Source organism: Macaca fascicularis, chromosome 14, assembly GCF_037993035.2.
Source record: "Macaca fascicularis isolate 582-1 chromosome 14, T2T-MFA8v1.1".
NCBI lineage: Eukaryota > Metazoa > Chordata > Mammalia > Primates > Cercopithecidae > Macaca > Macaca fascicularis.
Window position 1 is genome coordinate 18,111,390 of NC_088388.1, and position 25,914 is coordinate 18,137,303.

Sequence of the window (25,914 nt, forward strand, 5' to 3'; positions counted from 1 at the left end):
AAGACTCTTGATTGCAAAGACTGTCAGTATGCATTTATTTTACTTACTTAAAAAACAACAACCAAAAAAAAAAAACCACACACTTTTTAACAGTTTAGCTGGCAGTGCACAGTGGCTCACACCTATATTTCCAGCACTTCAGGGGGAATGGTGGATTGCTTGAGCTCAGGAGTTGGAGACCAGCCTGGGCAACATGGCAAAAGCCTGTCTACAAAAAAGACAAAAATTAGCCAGGCATGATAGTCCGCGCCTATAGTCCCAGCTACTCGGGAGACTGAGGTGAGAGGATCACTTGAGCCCTGGAGGTTGAGGCTGCAGTGAGCTGTGATCACACTGCTGTACTTCATCTAGTCTGGGCGACAGAGCAAAACTCTGTCTCAAAAACACAAAAAACGTTCAGCACATATCCTTTCAGATTGTCTTTTGTATATTTATGTACATTGGTGATTTTGATGTTTAGGTAGTTTAATGCCAAGGTATTCAAAATTAATATATTTTGCTACTAGCAAATATGGCTATGTTTTTTAGAAAAAAATATGCTGGAATTATTTTCTATGTGATCTAATCCCCACTTTTCTTTTCATTGCATCTGTTCTTGTCATGATGTCCTTTTTATAGTATAATTTTATGTTTTCTGTGTTAGGTCACCAGGCAGCAGGGATTGGAAACCAGGCAACAGGAATTGGACATCAGACAATACCAGTTAGCCATCCAGCAGCAGGAATGGGTCATCAGGCCAGAGGAATGAGCCTGCAGTCAAATTACCTTGGACTAGCGGCAGCACCTGCAATTATGAGTTATGCAGAATGTTCCGTCCCAATTGGAGTGACTGCTCCTTCATTGCAACCAGTTCAGGCCCGAGGTGCTGTGCCTACCACTGCCATTATAGAACCACCACCTCCTCCTCCTCCTCCTCCTCCACCACCACCAGCTCCCAAAATGCCACCACCTGAAAAGACAAAAAAAGGAAAGAAAGACAAGGTATAATAAATCACCCTTTTTAAAAATTTATTTTTAAAAATTCTATTGAGGTTATATTCACATAACATAAAATTAACCATTTCAGACTGGCACCGTAGCTCACACCTGTAATCCCAGCACTTTGGGAGGCCAAGGCGGGCAGATCACTTGAAGTCAGGAGTTCAAGACCAGCCTGTCCAACATGGTGAAACCCCGTCTTTACTAAAAATACAAAAGTTAGCTGGGCCTGGTGGCGGATGCCTGTAATCCCAGCTACTCGGGAGGCTGAGGCAGGAGAATCGCTTGAACCCAGGAGGCAGAGGTTGCAGTGAGCTGGGTCAGGGCACTGCACTCCAGCCTGGGTGACAGAGCAAGACTCCGTCTCAAAAAAAAAAAAGAAAAGAAATTGAAATATCCATCTTATTTTCTCAATGAGGGGACCTTATTCAAAAAGTCTGTTTGTCTCAAGTGCTGGGAGGAGAATCAGCTTGGGCCCCCATACCCAGTCCTCACATGAGTACAGTACTCAGTCACGTCAGCTCCTACTTGTTGAGCCAGCATCACCCAGACAGGTCTTCAAACATACAACTGCTTCTCTTAAAAAGCATAGGGATAAACTATTAAAGAGGCTGAGGCGGGAGAGTCACTTGAACGTGGGAGACTGAGGTTGCAGTGAGCTGAGATCGCACCACTGCATTCCAGCCTGGGCGACAAGAGTGAAACTGTCTTAAAAAAAAAAAAGATAAAAATTGGTCTTATCAATGTCTAATATATTTGTCAGATACTCTCCCTAGGGGCTTAGGATTTAGCAGTAAATCAAACAGACCAAAAAAAAAAAAAAAAAACCCTCTGCTTTTGTAGAACCTTTCTTCTGGCAGGGGGTGGCTTGGGAGTAGATAAGGGAAAAATGCATCTATGATAATTTTTTTTTTTTTTTTCCTTTTTTTTTTGAGTCGGAGACACCTGCCATCACCCCCAGCTAATATGGCAATTTGTTTTGTTGGTCTTTCCAGCTTTATTTTTTACCTTTTTTTTTTTTAATCATTTGATAGGAACGCTGCATCTATTTAAAATTTGAAAACGGGAACACTGTAATTCTGAGGAGACAAGATAAAGGCAGTATTTTGAATTGCATAGGGTAGGGAGGTTAAAGGAAATTTATATGACCTGATTTTATAAAATACCACATTTACAAAGAGAGAGAGTCTCAAAAGTGGGGGAAAATGCATGTTTATTATAGACAATTTAGACAATGAAGGTAAGCGAAAAGAAGAAAAAAATTATACCATTATACCTTCTCTTAGAACTAACTGCATCATTGATTTTTTTGGCGGGGGGAAAGGAGACAGAGTCTCTGTCACCCAGGCTGGCATGCAGTGGCATGCTCTCTGCTCACTGTAACCTCTACCTCCCAGTTCAAGCAGTTCTCATGCCTCAGCCTCCTGAGTAGCTGGGACTACAGGCATGTGTACCACCATGCCAGGCTCATTTTTGTATTTTTTATATTTTTAGTAGAGACGAGTTTTTGTCATGTTGGCCAGGCTGGTCTTGAACTCCTGGCCTCAAGTGATCCACTCACCTTGGCCTCCCAAAGTGCTGAGATTGCAGGTGTGACCCACCATGCCTGGCCTCATTGATTTTTTTGAGACAGAGTCTCGCTCTGTCGCCGAGGCTGGAGTGCAGTGGCGCGATCTCGGCTCACTGCAAGCTCCACCTCCCAGGTTCACGCCATTCTCCTGCTTTAGCCTCCTGAGTAGCAGGGACTACAGGCGCCTGCCACCATGCCCGGCTAATTTTTTGTGTTTTTAGTAGAGACGGGGTTTCACCGTGTTAGCCAGGATGGTCTTGATCTCCTGACCTCGTCATCCACCCGCCTCGGCCTCCCAAAGTGCTGGGATTACAGGTGTGAACCACCATGCCTGGCAGATGTTTTTTTAAATCTCTTTGCTTTTTTTCATATTTAATTATGGATATTTATTTATTTATTTGAGACAGAGTCTCGCTGTGCTGCCCAGGCTGCAGTGCAATGGTGCAATCTTGGCTCACTGCAAACTGACTCCCACGTTCAAGGGATTCTCCTGCCTCAGCCTCCCAAGTAGCTGGGACTACAGACGCCTGCCATCAACCGCCCCCAGCTAATATGGCAATTTGCTTTGTTGCTCTTTCCAGCTTTATTTTTTAGCTTTTTTTTTTTTAGTCACTTGATAAGAACACTGCATCTATTTAAAATTTGAAAATGGGAACACTAATTCTGAGATGTGATAAAGGCAGTATTTTGAATCGCATAGGATGGGGAGGTTAAAGGAAATTTATATGACCTGATTTTATAAAATACCACATTTACAAAGCTTTATAGTTTTTTTGTTTTTTTGTTTTTTTTTTTGAGATGGAGTCTCGCTGTGTCGCCCAGGCTGGAGTGCAGTGGCCAGATCTCAGCTCACTGCAAGCTCCGCCTCCCGGGTTTACACCATTCTCCTGCCTCAGCTTCCCAAGTAGCTGGGACTACAGGCGCCCGCCACCTCGCCTGGCTAGTTTTTTGTATTTTTTTAGTAGAGACGGGGTTTCACCATGTTAGCCAGGATGGTCTCAATCTCCTGACCTCGTGGTCCGCCTGTCTCGGCCTCCCAAAGTGCTGGGATTACAGGCTTGAGCCACCGCGCCCCGCTCAGCTTCATAGATTTTTAACCAAGCCTTTTCATTTATAGTTCGTAAGAAATTTATGGCAAGAACTTGGAATGGTATTTACTTTCTTTTTTAAAATGTGCATATTCTTTAGAACTGGGAAAAGGATCCTGACCTCCATTGTAGAGGACTCTTATCCTTATTTTATGTTTTATATTCCTTTTGACCTTTAACCTTCGTTACAGGCAAAGAAGAGTAAAACCAAAATGCCATCTTTGGTAAAAAAGTGGCAGAGTATCCAGCGTGAGTTAGATGAAGAGGACAATTCTAGTTCCAGTGAAGAGGATCGAGAATCAACTGCACAGAAGCGAATTGAAGAGTGGAAACAGCAGCAGCTGGTTAGGTAAAAGAAAAGGGAACACAGATGAGATGGGGTTTTAGACTAGGTTGAGACCTACTATGAGATGGAGTAGGTTGTGGTTGTTACAGATGCATTAGAATAGACATATTCTTAAAATCACAGCTTGTAAATTTATCTAAATGTTTCTTATTTATAAACATGTTTAATGCCTTATAGAAATTATGGTCTAGCCTTTTTTCAAAATCAGAAACAACAGAGTTGTAGTATTTTGTCCAGTTGATTGTTGATCTTAGGCAAAGACCTGTCTCAACTCAGTACATCATTTACTATCTAGATCCAGTGGAACCTTTTATGCACACACACACACACAACATGTAAACTTATTTTACAAATAATTTATAGAATTAGACCCTTTTATACACACACACATTAACTTATTTTACAAATAATTTACAGTATTAGAATAAAGTTTTCCCCCTATCCCTATATTTCAGTTAAGCAAGGTAGAATACAGAGCTGCCTTCTGAATTGCACTTATTCTAGAATAGAAGTTAATGAGTGAGCACACCACACTAGGAACTAAATGAACCTCTTTTAGGTAAGAAAATCCTTCACTACCTTGCTTGACTAGAATAAAAGGATAGGGAGAACTGGCTTCAAGTAATTGCGCCTCAGCCTCCCAGAGTGTTGGGATTATAAGTGAGCCACCACACTCAGGTTAGAAATGTTTTTTATGATGAAAGCACATGTTGGGCCGGGCGCGGTGGCTCACGCCTGTAATCCCAGCAGTTTGGGAGGCCAACGCAGGCAGATCACGAGATCAGGAATTCAAGACCAGCGTGGTCAACATGGTAAAACCCCATCTCTAAAGTACAAAAATTAGTTGGGCCTGGTGGTGAACGCTTGTAATCATTGAGGCAGAAGAATTGTTTGAACCCACGAGGCGGAGGTTGCAGTGAGCCAAGACTGCAGTTTTGCACTCCAGCCTGGACAACACAGCAAGACTCCATCGCCAAAAAAAAAAAACAAAACACATGTTGGCTGGGCACTGTTGCTCACACCTATAGTCCTAGATGCTTGGGAGGCTGAGGCAGGAAGATGGCTTTCTCAAAAATTCTAGAAATTTTAAAGACTTAAGACACAGCAAATACAATTTTTTATTTCATATTTTCCTTGTTTTAAAGGTATACATTCTGAAATGGGCAGCATTCTTTGACTGCAACTCACTGTTCATCAGTTGTCAATGTATAAACTAGAACACAGCTGTCTAATACTGATGCCAGATTTCAAATTCATCCCTGATAGGTTCTGGCTTATTTTTTATTAAAGGATCTAATGCATCCATTCTGTTAACTGCAAGATACAATTTGAATTTTAATACTTACAAATAAAACTACTTGAAAGAGAAACTCAAAAATACTAGATCCGACTGGGCACAGTGGCTTACGCCTGTAATCCCAGCACTTTGGGAGGCTGAGGTGGGTGGATCATGAGGTCAGGAGTTCGAGACCAGCCTGGCCAACATAGTGAAACCCTGTCTTTACTAAAAATACAAAAATTAGCTGGACGTGGTGGTGGGCGCCTGTAGTACCAGCTACTCGGGAGGCTGAGGCAGGAGAATCACTTGGACCTAGGAGGCAGAAGTTGCAGTGAGCCGAGATCATGCCACTGCACTCCAGTCTGGGCAACAGAGCGTGACTCCATCTCAAAAAAAAAAAAAAAGAAAAAAAAAGTTAGATCCAAGGGTCCCTGTTGGTAGATTGAGGGTTAGATATATTTGCCCTGAAGAATCATAACTCCTATGGGCTAAGAAAAACTTTAGTAGAACGTGTTTTATTTCTTCAGTGTGCCTTTAATGGTTACTGGAGGTATATTTATATAAAATAAATAAGGCCAGGCATGGTGGCTCACGCCTGTAATCCCAGCACTTTGGGGGGCCAAGGCAGGCAAATCACCTGAGGTTGGGAGTTTGAGACCAGCTTCACCAACATGGAGAAACCCTGTCTCTACTAAAAAAAATTAAAAAAAAAAAACAAACCCAGGCGTGGTTGCGCATGCCTGTAATTCCAGCTACTCTGGGGATCCCAGCTACTTTAAGGGGAGGCTGAGGCAGGAGTCGTTTGAACCTGGGAGGCGGAGGTTGCGGTGAGCCGATATCACACCATTGCACTCCAGCCTGGGCAACAAGAGCAAAATTCCATCTCAATCAATCAATAATAAATAAATAAATATGCGCTTAGACATATACATAAAACCAGGAGAGTGTTTGGTTGACCTATCAGAATGAAGAAGTTTGATGAAGAATATACTGATATTTGGCTGAGAAACAAAAGATTTTCATAAACATAGATGTGATCAGGTTTTTAATTTGTTAGATTTTTATTTGCTAGGAAATGAATACCTCTGTTAATTTTTCTTTCCACTAAAATAATCTGTATGTTGTTTTCACAGTGGCATGGCAGAGAGAAATGCTAATTTTGAAGCCCTTCCTGAGGATTGGAGAGCAAGACTAAAGCGAAGGAAAATGACTCCAAACACATAGTTTTTAAGTTTTTAAAACTTTTTTTGTATTATTACTTGTTTTGTGTTCAGTTCAAAGTCTTAACCAGTTTTATTGTCAAATAAACTATAAATGTTATGGGGGAGATCTTATAAATTTTCTGGGCAAGAGTGTATGCATACAAAGTTTTCACTTTTGTGAAATGTAATTTTTCTGTTTTGCTAAGGGATGAGGTGATTGGAATTGCTTTGACCATGCTGCCTTTATTCTCAAACTGGCAAACTTAGCATGTTAGGTATATTAACCTCATCAATCTTGAAGAACATGTGGTTCATGAGGATAACACCTCTGTAGAGGACTCCCTGACAAAAGTGAAGAATTAACTTCTCCTCCAGAACAAGTGCAATTCAGAAGGCAGCTCTGCATTCTACCTTGCTTGACTGGAATTGTCTGAATCTTTTTCTGACCTCTCTTCTCTAGTCGGCCACCCCTGAAGTACTGAGGTCTAAGTGGTTTACCTCGTGCTGATAGATGGCCACACTCTTTAGAGTAGTTCTCATAAATTCTAGAACTGGTAGCTCAGTCGTTTCGCACACTAGGTGGCATACAAGCAGCAGCAGGTGTTCATATCGTTGATTTTGAGAATTTCCCCCCAAGTATGTGGCAGTAAATGCAAAGAGACAGTCTGTGTATTAATGTCTCCATTGTCTTAACCTTGTTCCAAAACAAAATTCACCTCCTTTCTTTATGTGAATGTATTCTCCATAAAATTCCAGTATTTAAAAAGCAGTTTACTGTTCTGTACTTTCTATTGTATCACAATCAGGTAAAAGTCACTTTAAACTGAGGAAACGGCAAATTGTGTTTTAAAGCTCTTTGTATTTCTCCAGTTTCTGACCTTGTAAATTTGTATATATGCACTAATAAAGCTTTTTTTATAATTCTGATGGGTTATCCTTTTGCTCATCAACACCTGTTATTCCGATTATGTAACCAAGACTTGTTTTTTTTTTTTTCTAAGCATATACAATGCAAGGTGCAAACATTTAAGAACAGCTTTCAAGAAAAAGAGCAGATCTTGAATGGGGAGTGGTGGGGCCAGTTTAGACAAACAGGCTTCTAGTCCCAGATGGTGCTATGTGATCCAAGTTTTGGGGTCTAATATTATCTATAATATCTAGATTGGTTAATAGCCATGTTAGATAATATTTGACCTACTTAATTCCTGGCAATGATGTAATATGGTTAACATTTTGAAAAAAGTTGCTTTATAGCTTTTTCCCCCATTGATAAAAGTATCAGATACGGTTATATTCATATATAGTTAACCAAAGACACGTTTGAATTTTATTGTAGTATATTTATTTTTTTGTTCTTGTTTTTTTTTTTTTTTTGAGATAATTTCGCTCTTGTTGCCCAGGCTGGAGTGCAATGGCGCGATCTAGGCTCACTGCAACCTCCACCTCCCGGATTCAAGTGGTTCCCCTGCCTCAGCCTCCCGAGTAGCTGGGATTACAGGCATGCACTACCATGCCCAGCTAATTTCGTATTTTTAGTAGAGACGGGGTTTCTCCAGGTTGGTCAGGCTGGTCTCAAACTGCGGACCTCAGGTGATCCGCCTGCCTCGGCCTCCCAAAGTTCTGGGATTACAGGCGTGAGCCACCGCGCCCTGCCTGGAGTATATTTCTATGCATATAATTAATTTGTTAAACCTAATCAAAATGTGTGATTTGAATTTGCTAGCTTCGTTTCTTAAGATTTTCAGTGTAGAAGGTAATTTTTCCATTCTAGCTATGGAGTGGACACAAGGTGAAAGAAGCAGCAGCTTAGAGCAAAGCATGCACAACAATTATCTAAAGCCAACAGCAAACGAGCTTGGAAATATGTTGAAGGCTACTGGCATCGTACTCATCAATGCGGTTTCGATTCCCAGGTTGGGGCTGTAATGTATGAAGTGAAAAATGAGTCTGAATCGCCGCTGCCCGCCCATACTCGCTGCAGACCTTCCCGGGGCTGCCCGCTCCCTCCGTGGGGGCGGGGCCTAGCTTGCCGGAAGCGCCCGGCCGCCCCGCCCTTTTTCCGCTTCCGGCTCGCGGTTGCTAGGCTACCCGGGCCCTCACAGACGGCAGTGGCTGGCGGGTGCAGCTAGTTTGGCCTCTTACCCACACACTGCTTGGCCTCTGTACCTAAGTGCGGTGGCCGCCTGCCTCGCTGGGGCTTCTCTGCCGCACCCATCCGTGCTGCTTGGGACGGGCCAGGGCGCGAAGGCGGTCGCACCCATCGCTCTGCCCTCCTGAGAAGTTTCTGTTCTCCTTCCCCCTTCCTACGCTTAGGAAACCCCCTCACCACCTGGCCCGGACCAGGTTCCTCTGAACCCTAAAGGGCCCGCTATCCCAACCCCCTGACCTTTTTCCATCGACACTGACCGAGACGACTCCGTCGCGTGCTCCCATCCCCATTTCTTTCACTTTCCTGTGGCGAGCATCTCCCTTCTCAGGGAAAGGGAACCATGGGGCCAGCACCTTGGGAAGAAGAGGCGGGAAGACACGCCGCCCTCCCCGTCTCAGGTGCACCTCTGGCCTCGGCGTGACCATCTTGTTGAGCTGCGGAGAAGCTGGGTTGGCAGGGTTTTCTGAAGTCAAGAGGGAGCTGGGGGGCGCCCGGGGAGGTATTGGCAGTTTTTCACTTGTCCTGTTCTGGCTTTGTAGCTTCTCGTGTGTAATCAGCTGCCTATTTGGAAATTGGGCAGGATTTGCGACTGGACGCTAATGTCACTGACTAGTTTTCATCCTATCATCCAGAAGTAACATGTTCCCAGCCTTGGAAACGCACCTAAAGCAGGTCGGTACACAGCACAGAAAGCCACAGAAATTTCTTCGGGGAACTCCATTTCTTTGGGAGCTCCACAGAAATCTGCTACTAGATAAGAAGGGATGTTCTGGTGGCATCTTTTCCCAGCTGGAGATCTTGATCCCCACAATAGAATAATTCGCAGGAATGCAGTTTGCTTGGTTTAGTTTAGTTTAGTCACATGCAACAACGCTCGTGTACTTTTTGCTGAGTCCATTATGGTTTGAAAACATCTTGACTGAAGTGGCCTTTCCTTTCACAGACTATTCCTGATCCTTATGAAGACTTTATGTACCGTCACCTCCAATATTATGGCTACTTTAAAGGTAATACCATGTTCTTGTCTAGTATCACCTTTCCTGGACTCGAGAGGAAAATTGCTTCGTTAGCTGAGAGGGTTGCACTTAGGTAGACTAATAAATAATTTGCATTGACAAATAAATATTTTTTCCTCTACCATTATTGCAAAGTACTTCCTTTCCCCATTGATCTGCAGGGTCACCTCTGTCAAGTAGAAAGCATCACTTAATACAAAGATCTGTTTCTGGGCTGTCTATTCCGTTGGTCTGTCTATCCTTTATCAATATCACTGTCTCTTAATTACTATATGGCATTAAAATAGTCTTTATCTGGAAAGACATATCTTCCCACCTTGTTCTTCAAAAGTGTCATGGCTGTTCTTGAGTCTTTGCCTTCCTATATAAATTTTACAATTGGCTTATGACATTTTATTTTATTTTATTTTATTTTTGAGATGAAGTCTCGCTCTGTCACCCAGGGTGGAGTGCAGTGGCACGATCTCAGCTCACTGCAACCTCTTCCTCCCAGATTCAAGAGATTCTCCTGCCTCAGCCTCCTGAGTAGCTGGGATTACAGGCTCGATCCTCCACGCCCGGCTAATTTTTGTTTCTTTTTTCTTTTTTCTTTTTTTTTTGAGATGGAGTCTCACTCTTTTCACCCAGGCTGAAGTGCAATGGCGCAAACTCGGCTCACTGCAACCTCCACCTCCTGGGTTCAAGAGATTCTCTTGCCTCAGCCTCCCAAGTAGATGGGATTACAGGCGCCAACCACCACACCCAGCTAACTTTTTTGTGTATTTTTAGTAGAGATGTGGTTTCAACATGTTGGCCAGGCTGGTCTTGAACTCCCGACCTCAGGTGATCCACCCGCCTTGGCCTCCCAAAGTGCTGGGATTACAGACATGAGCTACTGCGCCTGGCTGTTTTTTTATTTTTGAGATGGAGTTTCGCTCTTGTTGCCCAGGCTGGAGTGCCGTGGCGCGAGCTAGGCTTGCTGCAACCTCCACCTCCTGGGGTCAAGCGATTTTCCTGCCTCAGCCTCCCAAGTACCCAAGTAGCTGGGATTACAGGCATGCACCACCATGCCTGGCTAATTTTGGTGTTTTTAGTAGACACAGGGTTTCCTCATGTTGACCAGGCTGTTCTCGAACTCCTGACCTAAGGTGATCCACCCACCTTGGCCTCCCAAAGTGCTGGGATTACAGGCATGAGCCACTGTCCCCGGCCCGCTTGTGACATTTTAAAAGACTGTAGGAATTGCATTGAATCTGTAGATCAGATTTCACAAGAACTGGCAATTTTTCAGCACTGGATTCTCCAATCTATGACTATAATATATATCTCCATTTACTTAGGTTTTTAATGTCTCCCAATAAAGATTTATAGTTTTTCATAATACTTCATATTTTTATGCTATTATAAATGTTGATCTTCTTAAAATTTTATTTCCTAACTTTGTTATTGGTATATTGAAATAAGATGGAGTAATATTGATTGTATTAGTATTAATTTTATTTATTTTTTTTTATTTATTTTTTTTTTTTTTTGAGACGGAGTCTCGCTGTGTCTCCCAGGCTGGAGTGCAGTGGCGCAATCTCGGCTTACTGCAAGCTCCGCCTCCCAGGTTCACGCCATTCTCCCGCCTCAGCCTCCCAAGTAGCTGGGACTACAGGCGCCCGCCACCACACCCAGCTAATTTTTTGTATTTTTTTTTAGTAGAGACGGGGTTTCACCATGTTAGCCAGGATGGTCTCGATCTGCTGACCTCGTGATCCACCCGCCTCAGCCTCCCAAAGTGCTGGGATTACAGGCTTGAGCCACCGCGCCCGGCCAATTTTATTTCTATCAAAGAATGTTGTTAAATTTTTTTATTAACTACATTAGTCGTCACCCCTAATTATCTACAGGGGGGAGGTTCCAAGACCCCTGGATGGCCTGAAACCACTGATAGTACTAAATCCAAATCACTCTCATTCAGAACAGACTTCTATCTTCCACCCACAAATTTAATGCCTTTTCCACCATAACTAAGTACTTATGCACTGTGGCCATAACTTTTGCAATTTGAAGTATGACAGCAAAACTATTATGAATTTCTTTTTTCTTCTTCACAATTCACAAATAGATTTGTTCTTACCATAGAACTTAGCAACCTCAGCATGCATATATATTTTATTTATTTATTTATTTATTTATTTATTTATTATTTTTTAGATGGTCTGTTTCTTGCCTTGGCCGGAATGCAATGTTGCAATCACAGCTCATTGCAGCCTTGACTTTCCAGGCTTAAGCGATCCTCTTACCTCCCAACTAGATGGGAACACAAGCACAAGCCAGCACACCCAGCTAATTTTAAAATATTTTTTGCAGAGACATGGTCTTACTATGTTGCTCAGGCTGGTCATCATACGATTTTTTACTTTCCATACAAAGTCAAGAACTTCAGGCCGGGTGCGGTGGCTCACGCCTGTAATCCCAACACTTTGGGAGGCCAAGGTGGGCAGATCACCTGAGGTCAGGAGTTCGAGACCAGCCTGGCAAACATGGCAAAACCCTGTCTCTACTAATAATACAAAAAATTAGCTGGGCTTGGTGTTGCACGCCTGTAATCCCAGCTACTCAGAAGGTGGAGGCAGGAGAAACACTTGAACCTGGGAGGCAGAGGTTGCAATGAGCCGAGATTGTGCCACTCCACTCCAGATTGTTGAAGTTTCAATACCCTCTTCATAGGGAGAGAGAAATTCAGGGAGGAGGGTGTGTAGGCAATTGTGAAAGGTAGTAAATGATATTCAGGAGAAACGAATGAGCTCCAAAAATCATGTCCTGGGACAAAGTTCCTCTGAGCTCCGGGGAGGGGTGGCAAGCAAGTGAGGGGAGGAGCTTCACTGAAGAAAGGTTGTCTTACGCAAATAGTTGCCCAGGTAATCTCTGAGTTGCCCTCATAATTGATGAAAAGTCTATCGGGGTGTTGTGACAATTTTTAGTCTCCTCTTTAGTGGTTCATCTTTACTAGTTATTTGATGAGATTCCTAGGGAAGGGGTCTTAAAACAACTGCTTTTCTTTTGGAAAGAAGTTTCCTTAGTCAGATAAGGAATTCCAGAGAGGAGTCCTTTCCTGTTCTTGGGGTAGTGGGGAGACAGTAGAGGTCAGAAAGTCCTTGGTTCTGAGGCAGCTTCTAAGGCTTTTCTAATTTTTTTAAATTTATTTTTTCAACTTTTATTATAGATTAGAGGGTACATGTGCAGGTTTGTTACATGGGTAAATTGCATGTTATTGAGGGTTGGAACCCTTTCTATGTTTAGTTCAAAGTGTTCAGTAGGCCAAGTGCCAAACCTTTGGGCCATAATTTTTTTTTCTTTTTTTTTTTGAGACAGGATCTCGCTCTGTCACTCAGGCTGGAGGGCAGTGGCCTCCACATCCCACGCTCAAGCAACCCTCCCAGCCCTGGGCTATCATTTTCTGAGTTCCAACACAGCCCTTGTAGCTTCAGAATCTTTCTGCCTACCAAGCCCTTTCTCACTCCACTACACCAGGCTGCTTCTCAAGTCTCCTCTTTACATCCATTTCCTCAGCTGTAAGGTGGAGATAATTATGCTTCACTCACATGAGCTGGAATATGAAAGCTCTTTGAAAAATGCAGCGTATTCATTACAAAGGCCTGTGGTGGTGGGTGGTGATAAAAGGAGTAGGGGTTTGGTATTGACCTAGATGTTAGAAGTGATGAGTCAGCCTTCCAGCAACTTTTTTTTTTTTTTTTTTTTTTTTTGAGGCAGAGTCTCGCTCTGTCGCCCAGGCTGGAGTGCAGTGGCCAGATCTCGGCTCACTGCAAGCTCCGCCTCCCGGATTCACGCCGTTCTCCTGCCTCAGCCTCCCGAGTAGTTGGGACTACAGGCGCCCACCACCTTGCCTGGCTAGTTTTTTTGTTTTTTTAGTAGAGACGGGGTTTCACCGTGTTAGCCAGGATGATCTCGATCTCCTGACCTCGTGATCCGCCCATCTCGGCCTCCCAAAGTGCTGGGATTACAGGCTTGAGCCACCACGCCCGGCCACCTTCCAGCAACTTTAATTAAACTACCTATTTTTAGCGCAGAGAGGCAGTTTACCAAACTCTGCTACGCATCAGCATGTTCGGAAGAATAACCCTCAGTACCTGTTGCATGGCTCTCTTGGGGGAAAAGATGATTTGATACCAGACACCCTGCAAAAGGAGAAGCTTCTATGTGAGTAACAATCAGTATGTGTGACCTCTAGAACCTCATTGCCTAGTAACTCCTCTGAGTATTCAGAAGAACCTGCTCTAACATGGGAGAGGCCGGGGAGCAGCCTTGGCCTCTGTTTCTAACACCGTTCAAAACTTCTCTCTAAATCTACTTTGGATTACAGGTTTAAATCAAAATACTGTATTTTCTAGCCAGGCGTGGTGACTCACGCCTGCAATCCCAGCACTTTGGGAGACTGAGGTGGGAGGATCACTTGAGGTCAGGAGTTTGAGACCAGTCTGACCAGCATGGCAAAACCCCAGCTCTACTAAAAATATACAAATTAGCCGGGTGTGGTGACACACACCTGTAATCTCAGGACTTGGAAGGCTGAGGTGGGAGGATTGCTTGAACCCAGGAGGTGGAGGTTCAGTGAGCCGACGTTGGGCCACTGCACTTCAGCCTGGGTGACAAAGTGAGATTCTGTCTCAAAAAAAAAAAAAAAAAAGAGTAATATGCCTGTCATGGTGGCTCACGCCTGTAATCCCAGTACTTTGGATAGCTGAGGCAGGCAGATCGCTTGTGCTCAGGAGCTCGAGACCAGCCTGGGCAACATGGCAAAACTCTTGTCTCTACAAAAACATACAAAACTTAGCTGGATGTGGTGGCAGGTGCCTGTGGTCCCAGCTACTGGGGAGGTTGAGGCAGGAGAATTGTGTGAACCTGGGAGGCGGAAGTTGCAGTGAACTGAGATTGCGCCACTGCATTCCAGCCTGGGCAACAGAGTGAGACCCTGTCTCAAAAAAAAAAAAAAGGAATACATTGATTTTCAGTTTTGATGGATAATGCTTACTAAGGCTGTTTGCATAGGAGCAGTGGAAAACAGTTCTAGCTAGCTTACGCAAAAAAATAATTTTTTGCAGAGACACAGGTTTCTTCTAAAATCTAAGGGGAAGAATGCAGTTGAACTTCTCCCTCAAACCAAACATTGATCCACCCCTCTTTTCTCTCTATCCCCCCTTGCTTATCCCCCACCTCCACCGCTGCCTTTATACCCCCACCCTCACAGTCCCACCACCTCCCATCCAAGCTATCATCATTCAGCCTTCTAATTGGTCTCCTGGCTCCTCTTGTTCTGTGCTGCACCCCCCAATCAGCTTTCCACATAGCAGTGTTTTTTATATGCAAATCTGACTAGGTCCCTTTTCTACTTAAAACCTTTGAATGACACAAGATCTGAAAACCATAAAATACATTATTGAATTTTTTTTTTTTGAGACGGAGTCTCACTCTTGTCCCCAGGCTGGAGAGTGGTAGCACTATCTCAGCTCACTGCAACCTCTGCCTCCTGGGTTCAAGCTATTCTTCTGCCTCAGCCTCCCCAGTAGCTGGGATTACAGGTGTGCACCACCACTCCCAGCTAATTTTTGTATTTTTAGTAGAGACAGTGTTTCACCATGTTAGCCAGGCTGGTCTCAAACTCACAACCTTGGGTGATCGGCCCACCTCGGCCTCCCAAAGTGCTGGGATTACAGGTGCGAGCCAACACACCTGGCCAATATTAATAATTTTTTTTTTTTTTTTTTTGAGACAGAGTCTTGCTCTGTCGAAAGGCTGGAGTGCAGTGGCTCCATCCTGGCTCACTACAACCTCCGCCTCCTGGCTTCAAGTGATTCTCCTGCCTCAGCCTCCTGGGTAGCTGGGACTACAGGTGTGCACCACGGTGCCTAGCTAATTTTTGTATTTTTAGTAGAGACAGGATTTCACTGTGTTAGCCAGGATGGTCTCGATCTCCTGACCTTGTGATCCGTCCACCTCAGCCTCCCAAAGTGCTGGGATTACAGGCGTGAGCCACTGCGCCCAGCTGGCCAGGCTGGTCTTGAACTCCCAACCTCAGGTAGTCCACCCACCTCGGCCTCCCAAAGTGCTAGGATTACAGGTGTGAGCTACCGTGCCCAGCCTGCTTTATATTTCTTTAGTTATGAGTGACATTGTGCAGCTTTACTGTCTTTTCAAATGTTTATTTCCTTTTATTTCCCCCATTAAAGTATGGGAGAAAGATTTAGCTAGAAATGCAGGGGTCCCAAGTGGGCATAGGAAATGAGAAGGGATGGGGATAGTGAACGGAAGAAAAGAAGACAATGATCCCTGAGACAAACGGGGCCTCCTCTTCCTCTTTCTAGGGCCTACCAGTTTATCTTCAGCTGTGCACAGACAAATAGAAGCCATCAACAGAGGTATTTCATGTCCTTCCAGACCAGAAAATTCAAGCTCCTTTTTTGGACTATGTCTTCATCACCTGCTCTTCCCACCAAACCTGAGAATTACCAGACAGGAATGGGATTGATGCCTGATGAGCACTGAAGGATCCTCAGCCTTTAGTTCCCCCTTTCATTTCCATTTTTTTCTTTTTTCCTCATTCCCTTTTTTTTTTTTTTTTTTTGGACATAGACTTTCACTCTTGTCACCCGGACTGGATGCAGTGGTGCAGCCTTAGCTCACTGTAACCTCCACCTCCCAAGTTCAAAGATTCTCCTGCCTCAGCCTTCTGAGTAGCTGGGATTACAGGCATGTGCCACCACACCCAGCTAATTTTTGTAGTTTCAGTAGAGACAGGATTTCACCACGTTGGCCAGGCTGGTCTCGAACTCCTGAACTCAGGTGATCCACCCGCCTTGGCCTCCCAAAGTTCAAAGTTTTGGGATTACAGGCATGAGCCACAGTGCCCGGCCCCTCCTTTCTTTTTTACCTTCCTGAAAGCCTTTCTTTTCTTCTCTTTTTTTCTGATTCTTTCTTCTGCCCCATCTCACGCTTTATCTCACCTTCCTCTTTCCATCTTCTTTATGTCTCTCTTTCCTTGGTATGGTAATATTATGGTCCTGAAATTTTATTTGTAGGTTATTTCACTATAGTTGGTAAAAAAGAAGAAAAAAAGAATAAAGTTGTATGTACTTTTTTCTAAAATGGCAATGGATATATTGAAATTCCTTCTCTTGCCACTAGCCAAACAAAAATAATAAAGCACATTAAGTAACTTCTTATTCATTGTAACCAACTGTTGAAATGTCTTGGACCATTAAATTTAATTTTTTTAAAAAAAGGTTTTTTATTTACCCTAAAGTTTTATATTCAAACATTTAATAGACTGTGCAGAATTTTAACATTTTTTAATTTTGAGCCTGTTATTCTGGACTAAATCTTCTTGAAGGAGAAACATGTCAAATAATCATGTATCTGTGCTAATATTTTAATATAATGCTTAAAATAGTTTCATTGTTATAGATGAGCAGTAAAGTTCCCAAGGAGGAAAAGGAAGATGTTCACTTACTCTCTTTCCCTTTGGCAGATTCACATATGCTGAGTTTACCACATCTTAGGAGCAGACAGCTTCTTTATGATGAGTTGGATGAAGTAAATCCACGTCTTCGAGAACCCCAAGAGCTCTTTTCCATTTTGTCTACCAAGAGGCCACTGCTGGCTCCAAGATGGCCAATCGAATGTGAGGTCATCAAGGAAAGCATTCATCATATTGGTAATATGACTTATGTGAAGTGGTCTTGCTAATCTATTCTGCCTGACTTTTTTTTGTTTTTGTTTTGTTTTGTTTTGTTTTGAGAAGAAGTCTCACTCTATTGCCCAGGCTGGAGTGCAGTGGCGCAATCTCGGCTCACTGCAACCTCCGCCTCCTGGGTTCAAGTGATTCTCCTCACTCAGCCTCCTGAGTAGCTGGAATTACAGGTGCGCACCACCACTCCCGGCTAATTTTGCGTTTTTAAGTAGAGACAGGGTTTCACCTTGTGTGCAAGGCTAGTCTCGAACTCCTCACCTCGTGATCCGCCCGCCTTGGCCTCCCAAAGTGCTGGGATTACAGGCATAAGCCACCAAGCCTGGCCTTCTGCCTGACTTTATTACAAGACCTGAGAATGTTAAGTCCTATGTGCTTAAGTATAAGGCAGGACAGAGTCAACATTTGTTTATTTATTTATTTATTTATTTATTTATTTATTGAGACAGAGTCTCACTCCGTCACCCAGGCTGGAGTGCAGTGGCTTGATCTCCACTCACAGCAGCCCCCACCTCCCAGGTTCAAGCGATTCTCCTGCCTCAGCCCCACAAGTAGCTGGGATTACAGGTGCCCGGCCACCATGCCTGGCTAGTTTTTTGTTGTTGTTGTTGTTTGTTTGTTTGTTTGTTTTTTGAGACTGACTTTCGCTGTTCTTGCCCAGACTGGAGTGCAATGGCATGAGCTCAGCTCACTGCACCCTCTGCCTCCTGGGTTCAAATGATTATCCCGCCTGAGTAGCTGGGATTACAGGCGTGTGCCACCATGCCCAGCTAATTTTGTATTTTTAGTAGAAACGGGGTTTCTCTATGTTGGTCAGACTGTTCTCGAACTCCCAACCTCAGGTGATCCACCTGCCTCGGCCTCCCAAAGTGCTGTGATTACAGATTTGGGCCACTGCACCCAGCTAGTGTTTATATTTTTATTAGAGTCAGGGTTTCTGCATGTTGGCCAGGCTAGCCTCAAACTCCTGACCCTAAGTGATCCACCCGCCTTGGCCTCCCAAAGTGCTGGGATTATAGGCATGAGCCTCTGCACCAGGCCTAGAGTCAACATTTATTAACTCACCCTGAAACAGTTAAACTGTGAGAAACTGATATAAACTCACCAAAATCAAGTCATACTAATGTGTAAACTAGAATGCTTCTGAGTTTTTCAGAATGGGAGGATACCTTCCTAGAAGACAAAATATATAAATACTGAAATCTGTTTTCTAGATTAACCTGTTTCAGTGGGTTTTTTTCTTTTCTTTTTCTTTTTTTGGAGGGAGGGCATAGCATCTTATCTAAAAATACAGAGGTGCTACCCTGTCTCAGTATTAATGTGTTTGGTTATGTAGTATTTTTACCAGTCTTGGTATAATTGAAGACTACATATACCACAACATAGTTTTTACTGTTTTTAGTTATATTTTGAGTGTATTGGAGTTTTCTTGTCGGAATGGTGGAGACTTTTTTTTGACATTATGGGTCATACCTGTGAGCTCTTGGAGCAAGCACAATCTTCTTCATCCATTTTATGGATTAAGCATTTATGGAAGTGGGTTGCATTAGAAAGTGGGGACTTCTCTAATTACCAGAACAAGTCTAGCAAACATCATGTATGTCTCTGCTTTATACTACTGGATAAAAAACTGGATATTCCTCTTTTTTTTTTTTTTTTTTTTTTTTGAGATGGAGTCTTGCTCTGTCGCCCAGGCTAGAGTGCAATGGCTCCATCTTGGCTCACTGCAACCTCTGCCTCCCGGGTTCAAGCAATTCTCCTGCCTCAGCCTCTCAAGTAGCTGGGATTACAGGCACACACCACCATTCCTGGCTAATTTTTGTATTTTTAGTAGAGACGGGGTTTCACCATCTTGGCCAGGGTGGTCTCGAACTCCTGCCCTCGTGATCCACTCGCCTCAGCCTCCCAAAGTGCTGGGATTACAGGTGTGAGCCACCACACCCAGCTGGATGTTCCTCATTTTCTGTCTCCCTGCTTTATAATATTCGTTCATATGTGTTGTCATATGCTAAGTACAGTGCCTGGTGCTGGAGATAATAGTGATGAACAAAGTGGAGAGTTCATGGACCCAGAGTTCATGAACTAGTGAGGAAGTTAAACATTTTACCAGACAATTGCATAGTGCTTGGTCCACCTAAGCATACCTAACCCAGCTTAGAGATCAGCATAAGTTTTCAAAAGGAGTTGCCATCTAAGCTGAGATCTAAAGGATGAGTTTGAAATGATCCAATTAAGAGGGTCAAGAAAAGTATTTCAGTTGGAATAAAAAGAAAAAGAGCATGGCATGCTTGGGCAACCATAGAACATTGAGGATTAAAAAGAGATGAGTCTGAAAATATAGGGAAAAAATAAAAGTGGAGTTTATTTTACTTTATATTTTATTTTAATTTAATATTTTATTTTTGAGACAGGGTCCTGTTCTGTCACTCAGGCTGGAGTGCAGTGGTGTGATCACAGCTCACTGCAGCCTTGAACTCCTGGCCACAAGCCATTCTCCCACCTCAGCCTCCTGAGTAGCTAGGACTATAGGCGTGCACCACCATGCCTGGCTAATTTTTTTTCTTTTTTTCTTTTTTTTGAGAACAGAGTCTCTGTTGCCCAGGCTGGAGTGCAGTGGCATGATTTTGGCTCACTGCAACCTCTGCCTCCTGGGTTCAAGTGCTTCTCATGCCACAGCCTCCCAAGTAGCTGGGATTACAGGCACGTGTCACCACACCCTGCTCATTTTTTATATTTTTGGTAGAGACAGGGTTTCACCATGTTGGCCAGGCTGGTCTCGAACTCCTGACCTCAAGCGATCCACCTGCCTCGGCCTCCCAAAGTGCTGGGATTACAGGTGTGAACCACCGCACCTGGCCGCCTGGCTAATTTTTAAAAAGCTTTTTTATAGAGACACGTGGTCTCACTATGTTGCCCAGGCTATTCCCAAATTCCTGGCCTCAAAGGATCCTCCTGGCCTCCTAAAGTTCTGAGATTACAGGTGTGAGCCGCAACCGCAGCAAGGAAACTGGAATTTAATAACCAAGTTAATGCTGTGATAATTCACTAAACTACAAGATCTTTCTTTTTATTTTTTTATTTTATTTTATTTTATTTTGAGATGGAGTCTTGCTCTGTTGCCCAGGCTGGAGTGCGATGGCGCAATCTCGGCTCACCGCAACCTCTGCCTCCCAGGTTCAAGTGATTCTCCTGCCTCAGCCTCCTGAGTAGCTAGGATTACAGGCGTGCACCACCACGCCCGACTAATTTTTGTATTTTTTATTAGTAGAGACGGGGTTTCACCATGTTGGTCAGGCTGGTCTCAAACTCCTGACCTCGTGATCCGCCTGCCTCGGCCTCCCAAAGTGCTGGGATTACAGGCGTGAGCCACCGCACCCAGCCAACTACAAGATCTTTTATAAAGCAACTTTTGGCCGGGCGCGGTGGCTCAAGCCTGTAATCCTAGCACTTTGGGAGGCCGAGACGGGCGGATCACGAGGTCAGGAGATCGAGACCATCCTGGCTAACACGGTGAAACCCCGTCTCTACTAAAAATACAAAAAATTAGCCGGGCGAGGTGGCGGGCGCCTGTAGTCCCAGCTACATGGGAGGCTGAGGCAGGAGAATGGCGTAAACCCGGGAGGCGGAGCTTGCAGTGAGCTGAGATCCGGCCACTGCACTCCAGCCCGGGCGACAGAGCGAGACTCCGTCTCAACAAAAAAAAAAAAAAGCAACTTTTAAAAAAATTTTTCAAAGAAACTTATTAACAATCACCTTATTGTTTAAACTAAATTGTATTAATAAGCACCTTATTGGTTGTTGTTGTTTTTGAGACGGAGTCTCACTCTGTCGCCCAAGCTAGAGTACAGTGGCACCGTGTCAGCTCACTGCAACCTCTGTCTCCTGGGTTTAAGCAATTCTCCTGCCTCAACCTCCTGAGTAGCTGGGATTGCAGGTGCCCACCACCAAGCTTGACTAATTTTTGTTTTGTTATTTGTTTTTGTTTTTGTTTTTGTTTTGAGACGGAGTCTGGCTCTGTCGCCCCAGGCTGGAGTGCAGTGGTACGATCTCCACTCGCTGCAAGCTCCACCTCCCGGGTTCACGCCATTCTCCTGCCTCAGCCTCCCATGCAGCTGGGACTACAGGCACCCGCCACCGCACCCGGCTAATTTTTTGTATTTTTAGTAGAGACGGGGTTTCACCGTGTTAGCCAGGATGGTCTCGATCTCCTGACCTTGTGATCTGCCTGTCTCAGCCTCCCAAAGTGCTAATTTTTATATTTTTTAATAGAGACGGGGTTTCACCATGTTGGCCAGGCTGGTCTCGATCTGCTGACCTCGTGATCCACTCGCCTCGGCCTCCCAAAGTGCTGGGATTACAGGCATGCAAGCACCTTATTGTTTAAATTGTCAAAACCTCATCACTTCCCATAATCTTTGAGAAAATAAATTCATATAATATTTTACTGAGGTATATCTTTGTATGCTCTTGGAATTAATCAGTGGCTACTGTTCTAAAAATGATATTGAAAAGTTGTTCAAGTTCCACAAAGGAAATGTTTTTATTTTTTAGTTTTTTAATTATTTATTTATTTATTTTGAGACAGAGGCGCGCTCTGTTTGCCCAGGCTGGCGTGCAGTGGTGTGATCTCGATTCACTGCAACCTCCGCCTCCCGGGTTAGAGCGATTCTCCTACCTCAGCCTCCCGAGCAGCTAGGACTACAGGCACATGCCACCATACCCGGTTAATTTTTGTATTTTTAGCAGAGGCGGGAGTTTCACTATGTTGGCCAGGCTGGTCTCGAACTCCTGACCTCAGGTAATCCACCCACTTTGTCCTCCCAAAGTGCTGTGATTACAGACACGAGCCCCTACACCCAGCCAAAGAAATCTTTTTAAATTCGGTATTAATGAAAAAGCCTTAGCTAGGCACAGTGGCTCACACCTATAATCCCAGCACTTTGGGAGGCAGAGGCGGGCGGATCACCTGAGGTCGGGAGTTTGAGACCATCGTGACCAACATGGAGAAACCCCATCTCTACTAAAAAATACAAAATTAACCGAGCGTGGTGGCACATGCCTGTAATCCCACCTACTCAGGGGCTGAGGTGGGAGAATCGCTTGAACCCGAGAGGCGGAGGTTGCAGTGAGCTGAGATCGCACCATTGCACTCCAGCCTGGGCAATAGAGCGAGACTCCATCTCAAGAAAATAAAAAGAAAGAAAAGAAAAAGACTTGCTTCCTCTGAAACGATTGATAAACTTAGTCCTCTATGGTAATAAAAAAAGTTATGTTAATGACCATATTTTGCTGATATTAAGGAAAGTCAGGGCCAAATTTTGAAGAGCTGTTGCAGCAGCTATATTGACCTTTCTGACTTATTTTTAGGTCTTCTATGGATAGTTTATTATTTCATTTTATATGCTCTTTGTTAAAAGTGTCCTCATAAGTCTTTATGGAAAGAAACAAGACATAATTATTTTATAAACAAGCAGGAAATTTAGGGTGGGAATTTGGTTTGATTCAACCAAACTAACCATTTGGAAAGTTATTATTATTATTTTATATTAGTTCTGATAGTGCCACTTACATTATTTCTTATTTTGTACTTTTTAAAATGTCTTCTTTCAGAGTGGGCTCCACCTCAACCAGAATATTTCTATCAACCTAAAGGAAATGAAAAGGTACCAGAGATTGTAGGAGAGAAAAAAGGAACAGTTGTCTATCAATTAGATTCAGGTATTGTCATTACACTGAACAATGAATGGTTAATCATGACAAAGTTATAATAAACATATGTTCAATAATAAAAGTGATTTTAAGCCGGGCGCGGTGGCTCAAGCCTGTAATCCCAGCACTTTGGGAGGCCGAGGCGGGTGGATCACGAGATCAGGAGATCGAGACTATCCTGGCTAACATGGTGAAACCCCGTCTCTACTAAAAATACAAAAAACTAGCCGGGCGTGGTGGCGGGCGCCTGTAGTCTCAGCTACTTGGGAGGCTGAGGCGGGAGAATGGTGTGAACCCAGGAGGCGGAGCTTGCAGTGAGCCGAGATCACGCCACTGCACTCCAGCCTGGGAGACACAGCGAGACTCCGTCTCAAAAAAAAAAAAAAAAAAAAAAAAAAGTGATTTTAAAAATCCATAGTTTAGTGGTAAACTCTTTTCCAGGCCAACCTGAGTGGGAGCCTGGGGGAGGAGTCATAAGCAGCCTGCTGTAAAGTTTCAACAATTTTCTAAAATCAAAGTACATTCTTTTTTTTTTTTTTTTTTTGAAAAAAAAAGGCGCCCGGCCAAAGTACATTCTTTTTAATAGTTCTAAGTCCATTAACAGCTTCTCTCTTGTTATTCTCCTTCCTGAAAATCAGATGTTGGATCATCTTTGGGGAGATTACTCTTCTTTTCTTCACCTCCTATATGTACTTTAATGAGTACTTTGTTCTATGTGCATATGACTGTCATTTAGTAATGCAGTTTCCTGTGTTGAGTTTTAAGCTTCTAGGGGTTGAATATATGTCTTTTGTAGAAATATGCGGAACATCATACCTAACAACAATAAAATACTCCTTCTTTTTGTTTTCGCCATCCCTACTGAAGTCATACACATTCTTTTTAAGGGTACCTGTTAGATTCCCCAGGATAAACTATATGCTAGGCCATAAAGCAAGTTTTTATACATGTAAAAGGATTAAAATAATACAAAGTACATTCTCTGACCATAGTAAAATTGAATTAGAAATCAACAACAGAATGAAATATGAGATAGCCACAAATATGTGGAAATTGAATAACATCTTTCTAAATAACCTATAGGTTAAAGAAATCACAAGTAGACTTCAAAAATATTTTGAATGTAGTGAAAATAAAACCACAACATATTAACAGTTATAGGATGCAAAAACAAAATGAACCAGTGCCAGGGATATTTATGGGTATTTATGGTTTAAGTGCCTGTATTTCAAAACAAAAAAGGCTTCTTATCAATTACCTAAGCTTCTACCTTAGCAAACTGGAAAAATAAAAGCCAACTAAACCCAAAGCAAGCAGAAGGAAAGTAGTAATAAAAATAAGAATGTGGCTGGGCACAGTGGCTCACGCCTATAATCCCAGCACTTTGGGAGGCTGAGGCAGGCAGATCACCTAAGGTTGGGAGTTCGAGACCAGCCTGACCAACATGGGGAAACTCCATCTCTACTGACAATACAAAATTAGCCGGGTGTGGCGGTACATGCCTGCAATCCCAGCTACTTGGGAGGCTAAGGCAGGAGAATCTCTTGAACCTGGGAAGCAGAGGTTGTGGTGAGCCAAGATTGTGCCATGCACTCCAGCCTGGGCAAGAAGATTGAAACTCTGTCTCAAAAAAATAAATAAATAAATAAAAATTTAAAAAGTATGTAGGCCGGGTGTGGTGGCTCATACTTGTAATCCCAGCACTTTGGGAGGCCAAGATGGGCAGATCACCTGGGGTCAGCAGTTCGAGACCAGCCTGGCCAACATGGTGAACCTCTGTCTCTACTAAAATACAACAAATTAGCCAGTCATGGTGGCAGGTGCCTGTAAACCCAGCTACTCAGGAGGCTGAGGCAGGAGAATCATTTAAACGTGGGAGGTGGAGGTTGCAGTGAGCCATGATGGCACCACTGCACTCCAGCCTGGGCAACAAGAGTGAAACTCCATTTCAAAAAAAAGAAGAAGAAGAAGAAGGTAGGCTGGGTGCGGTGGCTCATGCCTGTAATCCCAGCACTTTGGGAGGCCAAGGTGGGTGGACCACAAGGTCAGGAGATCGAGACCATCATGGCTAACACGGTGAAACCCCATCTCTACTAAAAATACAAAAAAGTAGCTGGGCATGGTGGCAGGCACCTGTAGTTCCAGCTATCCAGGAGGCTGAGGCAGGAGAATCCCTTGTACCTTGGGAGGCGGAGGTTGCAGTGAGCCAAGATTGTGCCACTGCACTCCAGCCTGGGCGACAGACCAAGACTCCGTCTCAAAAAATAATAATCATCATCATAAGAGGCTGGGTTGGTGCCTCATACCTGTAATCCTAGCACTTCGAGAGGCGGAGGTGGGTGGATCACTTGAGGTCAGGAGTTTGAGACCAGCTTGACCAACATGATGAAACCCTGTTTCTACTAAAAATACAAAAATTAGTTGGGCATGGTGGTGTGCCCCTGTAATCCCAGCTGCTCAGGAGGCTGAGGCAGAGGAATCGCATGAACCAGGGAGACAGAGGTTGCAGTGAGCCAAGATTGTGCCACTATGCTCAGCCTGGGTGACAAAGTGAGACTCTATCTCAAAAAAATATAAAATAAAATAAAATAAAAAACAGAAAGCATTGAAGACAGAAAACTGATGGAGAAAAGCAAACCAAAAGTTGGTTGTTGGGAACATCAACAAAATTGAAACATATTTGCTAAACCAAAAAAAAAGGAAAAGAGGCACAAATTATCAAAGTCGGGAATGAAAAAGGTAACATAAGGACCAAACCAGTACAAATCAAAAAAGTTACAAGGTAATACTATTAACAACTTTATGACAACAAATTAGACAATTTAGATAAAGAGGACAAATTGCTAGA

General features: G+C 43.6%; 2 protein-coding genes across 24 annotated transcripts in view; both read left to right on the forward strand.

The window, feature by feature from the left end:
• The window catches only part of FNBP4 (formin binding protein 4), a 54,225-nt gene extending 46,838 nt beyond the window's left edge, over nucleotides 1-7,387 (forward strand). For all 11 annotated transcript variants that reach the window (XR_012423230.1, XR_012423224.1, XR_012423226.1 and 8 more), the window contains 3 exons: nucleotides 644-981; nucleotides 3,828-3,985; nucleotides 6,395-7,387. Coding sequence is in view for 3 of the 11 variants with exons in the window: in XM_005577917.5 (XP_005577974.1) it covers nucleotides 644-981; nucleotides 3,828-3,985; nucleotides 6,395-6,485 (587 nt within the window). In the remaining 8 variants the exon portion in view is untranslated. The remainder of the gene's footprint in view (nucleotides 1-643; nucleotides 982-3,827; nucleotides 3,986-6,394) is intronic.
• Nucleotides 7,388-8,544: 1,157 nt separating this feature from the next.
• The window catches only part of AGBL2 (AGBL carboxypeptidase 2), a 75,592-nt gene continuing 58,222 nt past the window's right edge, over nucleotides 8,545-25,914 (forward strand). For 6 of the 13 annotated variants that reach the window (XR_012423231.1, XR_012423233.1, XR_012423234.1 and 3 more), the window contains exons 1-7: nucleotides 8,545-9,010; nucleotides 9,152-9,284; nucleotides 9,556-9,619; nucleotides 13,679-13,813; nucleotides 15,976-16,029; nucleotides 17,139-17,324; nucleotides 22,968-23,075. Coding sequence is in view for 6 of the 13 variants with exons in the window: in XM_065529482.2 (XP_065385554.1) it covers nucleotides 9,252-9,284; nucleotides 9,556-9,619; nucleotides 13,679-13,813; nucleotides 15,976-16,029; nucleotides 17,139-17,324; nucleotides 22,968-23,075 (580 nt within the window). In the remaining 7 variants the exon portion in view is untranslated. Of the gene's footprint in view, nucleotides 9,062-9,151; nucleotides 9,285-9,555; nucleotides 9,620-13,678; nucleotides 13,814-15,975; nucleotides 16,030-17,138; nucleotides 17,325-22,967; nucleotides 23,076-25,914 lie in introns of all 13 variants that reach the window. The other 7 variants (XR_012423232.1, XR_012423236.1, XR_012423237.1 and 4 more) reach the window with 5 other exon arrangements.